Below are 15,954 nucleotides of genomic sequence, written 5' to 3'. Positions count from 1 at the left end.
GTGTTCTCTCTTGCCTTTAGATGCCAGCCTGTTGATCTCATTCAGCCAGCCAATCATGTATTGCCAGCCTCATTCGGGGATTCTGATTGGTACTTGGTCACAGGCACCTCTCTTACCTGCACCCTGGGGCCCGCACCTAGCGAGCGGCCAGCACGGCTTGGCCTGCCGAAATCGGGAGTGCCAGGTGACTATCTGCCTCGCCCCGCCGGGAGCCCGCGGCCGACGTGCCTCTCCGTCTCTCTCTCTTTTTCTCTTGTAGATCACGAGCTGCTCAGGCAAGAGCTGAACGCGCGTTTTCTGGTCCAGAGCGCTGAGCGGCCCGGCGCCCCCCTGGGCCCGGGGGCTCTGCTGCGGGCGGAGTTCCACCAGCACCAACACACACACCAGCACACACACCAGCACCAACACACATTTGCCCCCTTCCCCACGGGGCTGTCCCCGACGCCTCTCCTGCCGCCCACCGCACCCCCGCCGGTGCGTAGGCCCTCCATGCGTGCGGGCGGGGGGCGGCCCGGGCAGCGGGACACACAGCAGGCACACGCTCTCTGCACGCACACAGGTTCTTACCGTCCCTTTCTGTCCATCTGGCCTCGCTGTCTGGTCCTTCTCTGGGTCATGTGATATCCCCAGTCCTGGGCCTGGGCAGGTGCTCCACATCCACACACTGGATGACGTGGCTTCAGGGCCAGTCTCATCCACACAGGGTTTTCAGCATCTCTGTTGGCAACAGGACAGCAGATCCAGAGACAGGAATGAGCAGGGCCGGGGAACCAGGACTCCCTCCCATGGGCCCCAGATCCTGGGCCCCTGTCTCCTGAGCCACTTGCTGTGGGAAGCAGAGTACATTATCCCTAGACTTTGCTCTGTGAAGGACCTATTCACTGGGGGCCTGGGTGCGTCTCACTGCTTGATCACCAGCCCTGGGCTCCACCCCCCTGATCATGGCTGCAGCATCTCTTGGGCCTCAGCCCGTACTGTCAGATGGCACAGATGGGCCATGTGCAGTGGTACCATTAGACAGGTAGGGGCCCTGCCCAGTCTGAGAACTGGGTCCCAGGGCCCAATTCAGGGTATTGGGCCAGTGCCCCCAGGGAGCTGCAGACCACCAGCTGCAGAAGGCAGGACAACCATTCAGGTCACCACCTGGCCCAACGGGGGTGTGGGTGCCGGGCCCAGCAGAGGGTGTGACAAGCTAGGGGAGGCCTCACTCTCCATTCTTTTCCTTCCAGTTTGATAAATATGCACCCAAGCTGGACAGCTCCTACTTCCGACATTCCAACGTGAGTGCCCCTTCGAGGTCCCTGGGCTGGCCTGTGGGCTGCAGGTAGCGGGTAAAGGGTGGGGCTGTGCCTACCCAGAGGCCTTGTCAGGTTGCCTCCCACCTAGTACAGGGGGCCAGGCCCAGTGCACCCCCAGGACATCCATGCTCCCAGTGGGGCCTCTGGAACGCTCCCCCTCTTTCTCTTGCAGTTTTTCCCGTCCTTCTCTTCTGCCATCCCCGGACTGCCCACCCTGCTCCCACACCCAGGCCCCTTTGGGTCCCTACAGGGTGCTTTTCAGCCCAAGGTACCAGCTGTTCCTGCGGTGGGACGGGGTTCAGGGCCCATGGGAGCCCCTGCCATGCAGTTGTGTTGGGGTGAGCCAGCCATACCGGGTGGGATGTGGCTGTGCAGCAGCAGCAGCAGCAGCAGCATGACCCCTGCCTAGGCAGCTGCAGCCTAGGGCTCTGGGGCAACCCCGTAGCACTGCTCCATGCACCCTCACTCCACTGGGAGTGCCTGAGGCTAGCGTGGGGAGAAGCAGGGCTGGCCACCCCACATAGCACAGAGCTGTCCATGCTGTAGGAGGCTCTCTCAGCCCCCCTAACCCAGGTGTGTCCTAGTCAGGAGCCCCTGCCCATTTTTGCAGAAACTTTTGGACTGAGGATGTGGGAAGCCAGGCATCCCCTGGTGGCAGTGTGTGGGGCCACATGGGGTCCTCTGCCTGGGCCCGGGGTCTGCACTTCTCACATCCTGTTTTCTCCCCTCAGACTTCAAACCCAATCGAGGTAACAGGCCGGGCCAGTGCTGTTCACACCCTTCTCCAGAAAGCCCCTGGGGTAGGTGGCAGCTGCCCACCCGTCCCTCCCTGGGGCCATCCCAGGCAGCCTGGTCTCCCTTGTGGAGGATGGTGGCAGCTGCGGGCAGGTCTCTACCCCACCCCCAGGACTCAGCCTCCCCCAAGGCCTGGATCTAACGTTTCCTTCTCTGTTAATGACAGGTGTCCGACCCATACCGGACCACAGTCAGGGTGAGTTTGTGTGTCTTTGAGAGGAAGGGGTCTGGTGGGACCTCACGGAGGGTTGTGGCTTGGGAGGACTGCAGATCCAGGGAACAGAATGCAGAGGCCCTGGCTATGCAGCTGAGTGTGGCCCACCCTGTCATAGAAACCTGGGAAGTGGTGTGCTGTACACGTGCAGATTGCCTGGCAGATCTACCACCATCAGCAGAAGATAAAGGTGAGCCTATTCCTTGTTCTCCTGGCCAGGCCGGGGTGTCAGAGGGTGTCCTGATGTACCCATTTGGGACCGTGTCCTTGTGCTCCTTATGTGGGCATGGGGCAGGGTGGAGAGGAGGCCAGGTGGTGGGGGTCACCCATCATGTCCCCAGGCGGGGGTTTGGGGGAGCTGACCTTGTGCTGGTCCCACCAGCATCATTTGAGCCCTCCACAAGATCTTCAATTCTGTCCCCCATCCTTTTCTCCAAGCATTTGTTGAGCACCTGCTGTGTGTGTGCCTAGATCCCCAGCAGTGAACGAGGGGCGCTACACATGTGCCTGGGAGGGGCCCCCTGGCGGTTACCTAGATGACACGAGAAGGGTTGGGGTTGCCTTGGAAGGGCAGGGGGAGGCGGGAGAACTCCTCACCCAGACTTGTGCCCCAGCCCCCCTGCCCCCCCCATCCTCCACCTCACCCCCTGGTACAGAAAGACCTGGACACTCTTTGCTACCATTTCTGGCCACATGCCACCTCCATGCACAGCTTTCAAAAAACATCCCATCCAGAACATGCTATGAGAAGTCAGCAGGGTCTTAATGCCAAGATACTGCCTGTTCCCTTATGCACGTGTGTGAGGATAGCCCTGGGGGGGCTGGCCAGTGGGGGCTGCCCCTGGTGGGCTAGGGCACCCCACCGCCAGGACAGGTACTACAGCAGGGCAGAACCAGGGAGCACTCTTGTGGCCACCACAACGGAGCCACGGGCTTTTTTGTTTCATTTAGTAAATTTATTTTTATTTTTATTTTTTATTTTTTATTTTTTTCATTTAGTAAATTTAAATGTTAATCAGTTACTGGAAACTGAAACGTATCTAAAATGACTTAGGTCTGTGAAGCTACTTTTTCAACTTAATTTGACAGTCTTAACATGGGTAAAGTGTTTCCAATGAAAACGCGAGCTCTGGATGGCGGTGCACTTCGGTGTAGAACACACCACTCTCCACGACCACCCTGTACATCCAGCACATGTCATACTGGCTGCGTGTGGCACTCCTGGGACAGGATGGGGGGTTTTCCATCCCAGTGGGGGGATTGCTTGCTTGTCGGCAGCCGTGGCTGTCTGGACTGCAGGCCCCGCATGTGCTTTGTCCTTCCCAGCAGATGCAGCTGGACCCTCACAAGCTGGACTTGGCCAGCAGACCCCCAGCCCCAGGCGTGTTTGCTGGACTCCACTACCCGCAGGACCTAGCCCGGCCCCTCTTCGGCTCGGGTGAGCGCCCTGTCCAGAGCACAAGGCAGGGGGGAGGGCTGGCGGGCAGAGATGATCCTGCCTGTGCCCTGGGCTGGCGCTCCAGCAGCCTCGGCATTTTTGTTTACTCCCCGCTGCTGCACGCTGTCACCCACCCCCTGGCCACCCCCTGGTGTCCTACCGCGTGTGGGGTGCCCTCCCCAGGCTTTCCCTCACCCTGCAGCTTCACTTCTGATGTCTGTCCAGGCCCCACCTGAGGCAGGGAGGGGCAAGAATCCCTTCCCTCTCCAAGGAAGGGTTTTGGCTCTGCTCCCAGAATCTGCGTGCTTGCCCTGCACCAGCAGCCATGGGCCACCCTTCCAGGACTCGTCACTCCCACTGCCAAGATGCATCCCAGAGCAGGGATGCAGCAAGATGGGCAAAGGGGAAAGGCGCATAGGGCAAGATGAGCAGGAAGCCAGGCATAGGACTGCTGAGTTCTGTCCTGGGGGACCCAGGACTCCTCCCCTTTCCTCACCAAGTGTTGTGGTGCAGGGAGGCTCACAGGCCTGGCACTCAGGGTCCCTACTGGGGCTGGCCAGGTAGGGTTCTGTGCCTGCACACACTCACACTGCTGACTCCCGAAGGAAAGCAGGTGGTCAGCATAAACCGTGTTTGCACAAGTGAATGAGGTTCACACGGCACTCCTGTCCGAGGAAGTTGAGGACCCCCAAACTCCCAAGTCCCAGCCTCACATACCGTCCCTCCTGAGGCTGCCTCTGGGTCTGCCGCTCCCCTCCCCAGCTGTCAGGATCTTGTAGACACTGCCTTCTCAGAAACACCCCACACACACCAGCCAACTGCCCTGCTGTGTGTCCACACACACTCCCCTGTACCTGCTGCCACCTCACACCCAGACGTGTGGTCAGCGAGGGCCCCGGAAACAGTTTGCAGTGCTGGCTGTGGGCACGGTCCCCCAGGCTGGCCTCACAAGCATGGGCGCTTCTCTAGTTCCTGGCCCCAACACCCTGGTGGTCTCCAGACCCTAATCTGGGCAGAGGGTCTCCTGGTGTCTGTCCCTCCCACCTGGGGTTCAGTCCCTAGGTCCACAGGACGTGTGTTCATCGTGGGGCCCAGGCAGTGGGCCTTGGCTTCCTCTGCTGTGTGGAGCCTGGACTTGGCACCCATGCACTTCCCCGCCCTCCACACACCCAGTCCAGGGCCACATGGTCATGGACGCCGCTGGCCTACCCTGCTTGTCAGGCATCTCCTCTTGCACCAGGGCTCTACCCCCTGGCCTTCTTGACTCCTCAAGCTGGGAGCTTGCCTATCGCTTGTTGGTCCTTTCTCAATGCGTGTGCCCTAAAGGGACACTTCACCCCACACACATCTTCATTAGCACCAGAGCAAGCTGTCTCTTATTTTCTAATTTCCAGTTTGATTTCTTCGAGCTGTGAGTCATTCAGGAGAGTGGCTAGCTTTCTGGTGGGGGGCTCCTGGAGATTAGAAACTGCGTGCAGCAGCCCAGCAAAAACAAACCCTCCACTGCGGGTGTCCCCCGAGACTGGGGATGCTGGAGAGCGAGGGCAGGCCACATCACCAGTCTTTGCCAGAAATCCACCCCCCAGAACAAAGGGTATATGCCCCACCCTAGCAGTAGAGCCAGTCCCCCAACCCAGCAGCCCCTTCTCAGGGCCTGTGCCTACCCCAGCTGCCCTGGAGGTGCGACTAGGGCCGGGCTCCAGCACAGCTGACCCCGTGGTGACACCTGTGGGCTGTGGCTGGAGGAGACCACAGCAGGAGATGCCGTCTTCAGTGGCTTTGTCCCCTAAGACACTGTGATGTAGCCAGGATCATTTCTTAGCTTCTAGTTGGAAGTCTTGGGGTCAGTGTCTAGAGGACAGCCTGGAAAGCTCTCTCAGTGCCCCCCCCTCCCCACACGCTTCCAGTGGAAGGTATACATTGGTTCCCAGAGGCAGCTGGCATATCCCCACCCTGGGAGCAAGCTACAAACAGGAGCCCTCAGGTGTGTCAGGCCCCTGACAACCTGCCCCCACAGGTGCTGCCCATCCCACCACCAACCCATTTGGACCCCCGGCCCATCCCAGCAGCTTCCTGACCATGGGTCACCTGACAGGTAGGTGTGCTCTCAGGTCACTGAAGTCTGTGACAGGCCTTCTGCAGACCTCAGAGGATTTGGGAGAGGGTGTGTGTGGTGGGAAGAGGTGACCCCTCAGACCCTATACTTGGCACCTGCCATGTTCTGGTGTCATGGGTAGGAGGAGAGTCAGATGGGAGCCCTGGCATGAGCCACGCAGAAACCTGGACCCCACTTGTCCCCACAGACCCTTTCAGCAGGCCAGGTACCTTTGGGGGCCTGGGGAGCCTGGGCAGCAACGCCTTCGGAGGCTTAGGGAGCCATGCACTGAGTGAGTGACCACCACCCTTGCTCCCTGCTCGACCCACTCGTACACACGGGGCTTCTGGTGTGGGTTTGGCATGCACCCTGACCCCTGGCTCACCGTGACACTCTGGCTGCCTCCCTGGGATGCAGGAATGGTGTGCTTCTCCCCAGCAGCCCTGCGGTTCCATTGGGGCACCCTTGGTGGGGGTGGGCACGCTGTCCTGGACTCTCACTGCTGCCCCTCTCCAGCTCAGGGCAGCGGCATCTTTGCCCCCAAGGAGAGCTCCTCGCTGCATGGCCTACCTAGCCCCCATGAGACCTGGAATCGACTGCACCGGGCGCCCCCCTCGTTTCCCACACCACCCCCATGGCCTAAACCTGTGGACCCTGATCGGGTCTCAGCCCTGACCAACCACGACCGAGAGCCGGACAAGGGCAGGGAGGAGCGGTGAGTGGCACCCCCACTGTTCCCAGGGCCTCCGGCTGGCTTTGCAGAACTCTGGCTCTGCCCTGGAGATCTCCCTTGCTGTACCCTCAAGGCCTGGAAGGCCAATGGAGAGAGGGCCCCCAGGGAGAACCCCTGGTGGGGCAGGATTTAGGCAGGAGCTATGGAGAGGGAGGGTCCACCCCTGGAAGCAGCATGGGAGATGGACAGCTCATTGGCCACCGTGGGGCCTCCGCAGGGAGCTCAGGCCAGCAGGGCAGCAGAGCTATCTGCATCTTTTAAGTGGGGGCCCCTGCGGGAGGGTCGGCCTGAGAGGATGGGCCGAGTCAGGCTGCCGCAGGGCAGCAGGAAGAGACTGGGGTAAGGGAGGTGGGGGTCCAATTCCAGAGTCGGCAGCAGAGTCAGAAACATGAGGATGGAGTTGTGGCTGGCTAGTGGGGTGGACAGGAGCAGAGGAGGGCTCTGACCAAGCCCCTCCTATTGGGGGGTCCCCAGCCAAGGCCGCAGTTCCAGAGCAGCCCTGGAGGCCATGCCCTCATCCCTGCCCCTGTATTCATATTCAAGGCACAGGGCAGTGGGGCCTTGTGAATGGGAGCTATGGTCAGCCATGGCCAAGGCAGGACCCTGGGGCCCCCTCCCCAGAGTGTACTTGGAGACCCCATTCCTCACTGAGGGGCCTCTTGGCTTGGGACTGGAGGGGGATCTCCATGTTCTGCTGCAAAGCTTCTTCCTGAGCTGTTTGTCAGGGGGAGGGAATCGTGGGGGTCGCGTGAGGCCTGCATGAGGTGTGGGTGTGTCCGTGTTGACCGGGTAGTCAGGGACAAACCCCCCTACACACACCCACACCCCAAGGACCCGAGGTTACATGGGGGGAACGTTGTAGTAAGCCGCTTGCCTCAGGGGCACCTGTTCCAGAGCCCCGCCTGGTCTTTCCCCCACCCCACCCCGGCTGAGGGAATGGGTCTGCCTTGTCAATTCCAGGGACCTCCTGGAGAAGACGCGCCTGCTGAGCCAGGCGTCACCCACAGCCCCAGCAGGGGCCCCGGTCAGCAGCCTCCTGCTCCGCGGCCAGGGCGAACCCTGCCGGCCCGGAGTCCTCGCCGAGCGCGAGCGCGAGCCCGAGCCCGAGCCCCGCGTCAAGGAGAGCTGCTCTCCGGCCAAGGACGACGGCGCCAAGCCGGCTGTGCGCCCACCGTCCCCCTACTGCAAGGCGGCCCTGGGCGACAGCCTGCGTCTAGCCGGCCTCCTGGGCCGGGAGCTGGGAAAGCCCTTGGAGGTGCTGGCCCAGCGGCCCCAAGGTGACGTCAGGGTCAAGGAGGAGCGCAGGGAAGACAGCGACGCGCCCGAGCCCCCCGCGGCCGGCTTGCACCCAGCGCCCGATCACCCACGCGTGCCCCCTGCGCCCCTGCAGCTCGGGCTGGCCCCGGCGGCCCGCGAGCGCCTGGGCTTCACGTGGGAGACCCTGCGCGATGCCTACCGCGGCCTGGAGCTGCCCCGGCGCGCCCTGCCCGCCCCCACCGCCGCCCCCGCCCCGGGCCCCGCCGCCCTCTACGAGCCCCCCGAGCGCCCCTACCGCGACCGCGAACCGCATGATTACAGCCCTGAGCGCCTGAGGGAGGCGCGCCGGGAGGAGCTGGAGCGCGCGCGGGCCGCACACCTCGACGGCGCCGCGCTCCTGCCCGCGCTGGGCGCCCTGCACTACCCGCGCCTCGGGGCCGCCGCCGCCGCCGCGCTGCACGGCGGGCTCCTGGCGCGGACCCCGCCCGCCGCCGCCGCCGCGGCCACCGCTGCCCTGGGCGCGCCCCCCCCGCTGGTGGCTGCCGGCGCGCCCCCCACGCCTCCCGGGCCGCCGCCGCGCAGCAGGACTACGCCGCTTGGGGGCCACGGGCCCGAGATGCGCGACTACTCCCCGTCCCGCAACCCCCAGGAGGTGGAGGCCCGGTAGTCCCCGGGCCCCGCCCCGGGCCGAGGCCTTCCACACATGCACTGCTACAGGCTAAGATGAGGACGTTTCTGGAACCTAAGCACAGCCCCGTCGGGCCCGGGGTGACGCTCGCTTTCCGCCTAAAACCCGCGCCGTGGGGTAGTTAAATCTGCAGCTTCGCTGGGGGCGAGCTTTTGTTTTCTGAGCTTGAGATTAGGCTACTGGGAGAAAGTTCACGTTTGTACATCTTTTCCCACAGGTGAGAAGCGTTTTTAATAGATTTGTATTTTTTTCAATTTTGTGCTCTTTAGACATTTAAAAAGAAACAAAAGTTTTTGCTTTTTTATCTTCAGTTCAGATTTGCAATGTAAAGGCCTCAGATCTCTCTCTTAGAGCCCCAGGATCTTTTGTCTTATTTATGGAGATAAAAACGGTCATTTTTGTCCAGCGCACTGTGAGGCCCCCCCCCCCCCCTTCAGGGCTGGCCTGGCCCTCCCTTGGTACTTGGAACCGAAGTTACAGATATATATTAAAATAATAATAATGTACAAAACTTTTTTTGCCTTATGCAGAAGCATAAGAGGATTTCTTTTTTGGTTTGTTTTTTAAAAAAAAACATGAAATATGTAAATAGCCTGTTAATATAAATATATGACATTATTAAATTCTTAACCTAGGTAGACTTTATAAAAAGCAGTTTCTAGAAATCTTTCTGGTTATTTGTTTAATATGGTCACAAAAAACCCACTCGCTGTCAGTTGAAAATGCTTGGAAGCATCACTGCAGCAGATCTTTCAACTATGCAAGCGCTCCGAGGTGGGACTGGCCGCTGTCTGGGGAGGAAGCTTCCCGCTGCCTGGCAGCACGTCGGAGCTGCTCCCAAGCTCCCGGACCCACCCTCCTCGGTGGCCACTCAACTGGCCACTCCGGTCTTGAGGACATCTCTGGACTCTAGCGCTCATTGTGCAGCGTTCTTGGAATCCATACCAGACAAGTAGATGTTTAGTAGGAGTGGAGAGTCTAACGGTTCATTGCAAACAGAAATAGTAGCTTATGTCCACTCTTCCATGTGAAAGCCGTCAGCAGGTGTTTCTCAGCGTGCTCCTCCACCTGTGGAGGCCTTGGCATGATCTTTCGATTTTGGTTTTGCTTTCATAACCACCTGAACGTCCCCTTGTCCTGACCTCAGTGTCCTTTCTGTTCCCTGCTGTCCACACCTGTGTCCACTGCACTTTGGAGCCTCATGGGTTCAGCCCTCTGCAGCCATCTGCTCTGTTCTGTATTCCCAAGCCATGTTTCCACTGTGGACTCTGGTTGTTTTAAACATTCAGTTCACGTGTCAATCAATGAAGATAAATACAGGCTTGATTTTGGATCACGAGGTGGTCAGGTGTTTTGTGTGTCATTGTAGAATGTGGGGGATCTTGTCCCCCTCCCCCAGGGCAGTGCAGTGCGCCGGGTAGAGCGGGGCTGCTGGTCCCCTTCATCTAGAAGCAGAGCACCTTCCCTGGGCTCTGTCCGTGCCATCCCTAGCTTTGCCTGGACTGGCGCCCCCAGGACTGTTCCTGCTCTTGGAATGCCTCTCCCACCCCATCAGCCCTGTCCCCTCTGTGCACTGGGTGGAGGGTCACATCCCTGGAATGCTGGCCTTGCCCCTGCAGCACTGGTACCACATGGAGCCAGATGAGCCTTTTTATGGAGAAATGAGGGCTCAGGGAAGGAGAGGGCAGAGGCAGAACTAGCCACCTCTGCTCCCGGCCCGTGGTTCGGAAATGGGGGCCCTGACTCGGTGCTCTGAATGGATTTGCCTTTGTTGGGTGAGCAGCCAGGCCTGAGCCTAAGTAGGGCCCCCCATATGGAGGCCTGGGGGTCCCCCACGGAGCCCTCTGTGTCCAGTGGCGACGCTAAGCCCAAGCCAGCTGCCAGGCAGAGCAGGGGTGAGGGAGAAGCACAGGCCTGGCCAGCGCGCTGGCCCCCAGGGCTCTGAGAACCTACCCATAGGTAAAATGGGCATGTGGGTGCCAATCAGACTCTTCCCTGAGACCACCTGGGATTCCAGGCATATCCTGTAAAGAGATAAAATATTTGAGCTAAAAGCCAAAGGACACAGTCTGCATTCAACCACAGGGTGGAGAGGAGTACTTTCCACCCCTGTCCCAGGCAAGGGCCCCTGGTGGAATGTTACCCATGGGAGAGAGTGTTGGTACCTGCATGGAGACAGGCTTTCTCATCCCTGAGGGATGCCATTTTCTCTAATGGAGTGTTACCCATGAGGAGGATTACTCGTGATGGAGCAAATCCATAGTGAAATTCTGTCCCTGGGAGCACTCTGGTAGAGTGTTTTCCTGAGAGAGCACACTGCTGGAGCATCCTCCTGGGAGCACTGGTGGGTACCTTCCGGGAGCACTCTGGTGGAGCATCTTCCTGGGTGCAGTCTATGGTGGAGAGTCCTCCTGGGAGCACTTCCTGGGCGCACTGAGGTGGAGTATCCTCAAGGGAACATTCTGTGGTCGGTACGCCGTGGGAGCACTCTGGTAAAGTGTCTTCCTGGGAGCACTCTCATGGGCACCTCCTGAGAGTATTCTGTGGTGGGTACTTCCATGGAGCACTCTGTGGTAGGCGCCTCCTGAGAGCCCTCTAGTGGAGCACTCCCCACCAAAGGCCCTAATCTACAAGAGTGGCCTATAAGGCACTATTATCTGTAATGTAGCACCAAACTCCGGGGACTCAGGGTCTACACTGAAACATTATTCCCTAGGAAGTGTCTTTAAAATCAGAATAATGGTTGTCAAAGATTTTCTATAAAAGGGTTAAAAGATAAGAATTTACAAAATTTGTAAAATCTCCTAGAAGGTAAAACAAAAAGATGATGAGTTGAAGAACAGGAAAAACAAAAGAGGGCCTTCCCAGGACACCCATCATCTGACTCAGAATTTTCAGGAAAAAAGATCCAACGCAATGTGGGGGAGGGCATTTAAATGAAGGGATATGGAAAGCACCCCAGCCAGATTCGTCAAGAATAAAGACATGTTCTGACACGGTGTTTATTCCATGTCCTTGCTTTGGAAGCTACTGCAGGAGAAATTTAAGTGAACTAACATTGTAACCCAGGGACTCCTGGCACAGTGGTTGAGCATCATCTGCCTTTGGCTCAGGGCGTGATCCTGGAGTCCCCAGATCGAGTCCCACATTGGGCTCCCTGCAGGGAGCCTGCTTCTCCCTCTGCCTGTGTCTGTGCCTCTCTCTCTCTCTCTCTCTCTCTCTCTCTCATGAATAAATAAAATCTTAAAAAAAAAATAGATTGTAACCCAACAGAAAGAACCCACATGGGGAGCTCAGTGGAGGGAAGACCCAGGGTGAGTCAGAGAGCCCTCCATGGCCCAGGCCGGGTCCTGCGGGAAGCGCTGTGCCCGAGCTGTGTCCCTAGCTCCTATGGTGCCTGGGCCTCTGAGGGCCCTGGCTCGGGTTCTACTCCCTGGTGCGAGGCCACACGGCCACTGGGGCCCTCCTGGGAAAGGATGTGCTTCCTGGAAATGCACTCCTGGCAGCTCGGGGAGCAGAGGCAGGCCCACCGTTACTTGAGCCACTTCTGACTGGCCGGCGCCCCTCTGGGGTCGGGCTCACGGGTTTGTCCCCAGTCTGGGGTCTCCCCTCTCCGCGGGGCTAGGTGCCCCCTGCCCGCCCAGCGCCCCACCAAGCATCCCTCCTGCACTTCCAGGACCCAGGTGGCAGCAGAGGGGGGAGGGCTCCAGCGCCAGGGCTCCTCCCGCCCGGGGGCACGTCCTGCAGCCCCGCCCGCCCGTCTCTCGCTGAGTGGCTCCTGGAGCTCCGATGGGGTCCCGCGGGGCAGCGCCAACCAGGGGGCTCTGCGGGCTCCCGCTCCCTCCCCGACGGCGATCGCGCGTCTTTCCCAGCGAGGACCATCACGGCAGCAGCCTGCGCCACCGCCACCGCCACCGCCACCGCCACCCCCTTATGAAAGCCACGACGCGCGGGCGAGGCGCAGAGGCGCGGCTGCCCTGGGCTGAGGGCGGCGCATCCACGGGGCACTACCCAGGGTGACACCTCTTGTCGCTTCTGATTGGCTCGCCCTGGGGAGAGACCACAGGGAGGAGTTCCCAGGAGTTCCCCCGCCGGGGCCCCGCCAGCCGCCCCTCCCCGCGCCGGTCCCGGCCCCGCGTCCCCAGCCAGAGGCGCCCGTGGCGGCGGAGCCCCTCCTCCCCGCCCGCCCCCGGCGACCTGGCCCACCCGGGCCTCAGCCTGGGCACTTCCGCTAGCTGCGGTCCCCTGGCTCCAGCTGCAGCCGGTTGGCACAGAAAACAAACCTGCCGCGGGGCCCGCTGGAAAGAGCAGCACGCGCGGGGGTTGCGCTTCCCCTGCACCCGCGCGAGGTCCTCCCGGGCGGGCGACGGGCGTGGGCGGGGCGGCGCACCGGGACCGGGACGAACCTTCTGCGAGGTGGGGGTGGGGACGCAGCGTCCCTGTGGGAAGTCGCCGGCGGTGGCCGTGGTGACCGCGCACAGCCCGAGTCGCTTAATGCCCTGAGCTGAGCGCACGAGGTGGCCAACGGGAGCTTTTCATCTTCCACTTCATCACGATGTTTTTGATTGCTTGCGCTGGCCATGGAATAAAATACCGTTTAGCTGGGAAAAATGCCAGGGAGAGGATAGCTCGGTCCCAGAAGGCTCGCAGGCACGTGCCCACCTTCTGGGGTCCGGGGGTCCCTGAGCACCCGGCGCCTCCCGTGGAGGGGGAGGCCCACCCCACTGACACCAGGGCTGCAGTGGGAAGGGCTCCAGACACAGACGGGCGGCATCAACCGAAGCCATTCTGAGCAGACCTGTCCGAGGCCGGCATCCAGCAGCCTCCCCATATTTCTGTGTTCCATGATTTCAAGTCAAAAAGGTAGAAGAAAATTGTATATGTGTGGAAAATTGTAGTCTGACATTGGAAGAATCTGGAAAAATCAGGATTCAGAGTAGTTTACAGATAGAAATCAAAACTTCAAAACAGCAGAAATAGAATCTAATATCCAAAAGTATGTATTTATGGTTACAGTGGAATCGTAATTTTTCTCTCAAAAATTACTCCCATTTCTATCAGCAGTAACAACAGTAAGAGTAATTTGTTTGCAAATTAGATCTAGTTTCAGTCAACTTGGCTTTATTGTCTATATCAGTGCCGCAGAATAGGGACTCTGTTAAATTTGCCTTGCTCGAACTTTTCATAAATAGTATCAGACATTAAAATTTTTAAATTTTGTATCATAGTTGGCATACAATGTCATATTAAATATAGGTTGCAACATAGTGATTCGACAGTTCTGTACATCACCCAGTGTTCACCATGATCGTTGTAGTCATCATCTGCCACCATAAATGACAGTACAGTATCAGTAGCTATATTCCTTTTGCCATACTTTTCATCCTTGTGACATTTATGACTGGAAGTTTGTACCTCTACTCCTTCCCCCTGGTTCTCTCAACTCTCCAATCTCCTCCTCTCTGGCTACCACAATTTCCCTGATTGCATTTATGAGTCTATTTCTGTTTTCTTCTTTTTTGGTTTGTTTGATTCCACAGTAAATGAAATCATGGTATTTGTCTTTCCCTGACTTATTTCACTTAACACCTTCTGCTTCCATCCATATTGTTACAAATGACAAGATTTCATTTATTTTTAAGACCGAGTAATATTCTGTTGTGTGTGTTCCACATCTTCTTCCATTCATCTATCAAGGGACACTTAGGCTGCTTCCATAATTTGCCTATTATAAATAATGCTGCAATAAGCATGAGGGTGCATGTATTTTTTCAAATTAGCATTATCATTTTCTTTAGGTAAATACCCAGCAGTGCAATTACTAGATCATATGGTAGTTCTGTTTTCATTTTTTGGAGGAACCTCCATACTGTTCTCTACAGTGGCTGCACCAGTTGGCGTCCTCACCAACATTTGTTATTTCTTGTCTTTTTGATTCTAGCCATTCTGACGGGTGTGAGGTGGTACCTCCTTGTGGATTTGATTGCATTTTCCTGATGATGAGGGATGTTGAACATCTTTTCATATCTGTAGCCATCCACATGTCTTCTTTCGAAAAATGTCTGTTCATGTCTTCTGTCCATTTTTAATGTGGATTGTTTGTTTTGGGGGTGTTGAAATTTATAAGTTCTTTATATATTTTGGATACTTTTTATCAGATATGTCATTTGCAAATATCTTTTCCCAGTTGGTAAGTTTTCTTTTCATGTTGTTGATGGTTCCTTTCCCTGTGCAGAAGCTTGTTGATTTGACATAGTCCCAACGCATTAGTTTTCCATCTTTTTCCCTTGTTTGAAGATACCCATCTAGAAAACTACCTCTAAGGTTGATGTCCAAGAAATTACTGCCTATGTTTTATTTTAGAGTTTTACAGTGTCGGGGCTCACACTTAGGTCTTTAATCCTTTTGGAGTTCATTTTCATGGATGGCATAAGCACGTGGTCCCATTACAATCTTCTGCATGTAGTTGTCCAGTTTTCCCAGCACCGTGTATGCCTTCTCCCCACTGCATATTCTTGCCTCCTTTGTCTTCGATAAATTGACCATAAAATGTGGGTTTATCTCCGGGCTATCTGCCCTGCTCCATTAATCTATGTCTGTTTTTGTGCCAGCCCCATGCTGCTTTGATCACTACAGCTTTGTGGTATATCTTGAAATCTGGGATTGCAATGCCTCCAACTCTGTTCTTCCTTCTCAAGGTTGCTTTGGATATGTGGAGTCTTTGTGGTTCCATGCACATTTTAGGATTACTTGTTCTAGTTCTGTGAAAAATACTGTTGGCATTTTCATAGGGATTGCATTGAATGTGGAGAGTCCTTTGGGTAGTGTGGACATTTTAACAACATTAATTCTTCCACTCCATGAGCTTAGTGTAGCTTTCCATTTGCTAGTGTCGTCTTCAATGTCTTTCATCCATATTTCATAGTTTTCAGAGCAGGAATATGCCTTCTGTCATAAGGCTCACTCTGCTCTCTCTTCTCATATTGAGGAACCACAACAGTATGGTCAACCAATGTCGTGTTTCCTCTTGGAAGTGCCAATAGTGTACTTTTACAGTTTCCCAAGGAAGCACAGGCACAGGGATGTGTGGTATCTCCTTCACCTCTGGCTGAGCTGTCTGGCATCTCAGACAACCAGGATTGCCCCCAAGATTATAGCTGTTCAAGAGTTTTCTCCATATTAGCCTATCCTACTGCAACAATTGTCAGCCTACAGTCAGAGAAATACCTTTTTTTTCCCAAAGTTTATTTATTTATTTATTACTTTATTTTTTAATAATAAATTTATTTTTTATTGGTGTTCAATTTACCAACATACAGAATAACACCCAGTGCTCATCCTGTCAAGTGTCCCCCTCAGTGCCCGTTACCCATTCACCCCCACCCCCCGCCCTCCTCCCCTTCCATCACCCCTAGTTCGTTTCCCAGAGTTAGGAG

At 56.9% G+C, this 15,954-nt stretch overlaps 2 protein-coding genes across 29 annotated transcripts in view; one reads left to right on the top strand and one right to left on the bottom strand.

Annotated features, from left to right (window-relative positions):
• The window catches only part of FBRSL1 (fibrosin like 1), a 78,272-nt gene extending 68,418 nt beyond the window's left edge, over window positions 1-9,854 (top strand). For 7 of the 26 annotated variants that reach the window (XM_072802041.1, XM_072802034.1, XM_072802032.1 and 4 more), the window contains 12 exons: window positions 21-89; window positions 260-474; window positions 1,230-1,280; window positions 1,471-1,566; window positions 2,030-2,098; window positions 2,260-2,289; window positions 2,426-2,497; window positions 3,634-3,745; window positions 5,763-5,840; window positions 6,049-6,132; window positions 6,357-6,555; window positions 7,534-9,854. In XM_072802041.1, the coding sequence (XP_072658142.1) occupies window positions 21-89; window positions 260-474; window positions 1,230-1,280; window positions 1,471-1,566; window positions 2,030-2,098; window positions 2,260-2,289; window positions 2,426-2,497; window positions 3,634-3,745; window positions 5,763-5,840; window positions 6,049-6,132; window positions 6,357-6,555; window positions 7,534-8,497 (2,039 nt within the window). In that variant the 3' untranslated portion in view covers window positions 8,498-9,854. Of the gene's footprint in view, window positions 1-20; window positions 185-259; window positions 475-1,229; window positions 1,281-1,470; window positions 1,567-2,029; window positions 2,099-2,259; window positions 2,290-2,425; window positions 2,498-3,633; window positions 3,746-5,762; window positions 5,841-6,048; window positions 6,133-6,356; window positions 6,556-7,533 lie in introns of all 26 variants that reach the window. The other 19 variants (XM_072802036.1, XM_072802058.1, XM_072802051.1 and 16 more) reach the window with 16 other exon arrangements.
• LRCOL1 (leucine rich colipase like 1) overlaps window positions 8,657-15,954 on the bottom strand; it is a 36,222-nt gene continuing 28,924 nt past the window's right edge. For 2 of the 3 annotated variants that reach the window (XR_012019057.1, XM_072802061.1), the window contains 5 exons: window positions 13,317-13,433; window positions 12,925-13,092; window positions 10,871-12,567; window positions 10,472-10,542; window positions 8,657-9,963 (listed from right to left, as the gene is read on the bottom strand). The gene's annotated coding sequence lies outside the window, so the exon portion shown is untranslated. Of the gene's footprint in view, window positions 9,964-10,471; window positions 10,543-10,870; window positions 12,568-12,924; window positions 13,093-13,180; window positions 13,434-15,954 lie in introns of all 3 variants that reach the window. The other variant, XR_012019056.1, reaches the window with a different exon arrangement.

The sequence above is a fragment of the Canis lupus genome, chromosome 27 (assembly GCF_048164855.1).
Source record: "Canis lupus baileyi chromosome 27, mCanLup2.hap1, whole genome shotgun sequence".
In the NCBI taxonomy this organism is placed as follows: Eukaryota; Metazoa; Chordata; class Mammalia; order Carnivora; family Canidae; genus Canis; species Canis lupus.
This window is presented reverse-complemented; position numbering and strand designations above follow the sequence as displayed.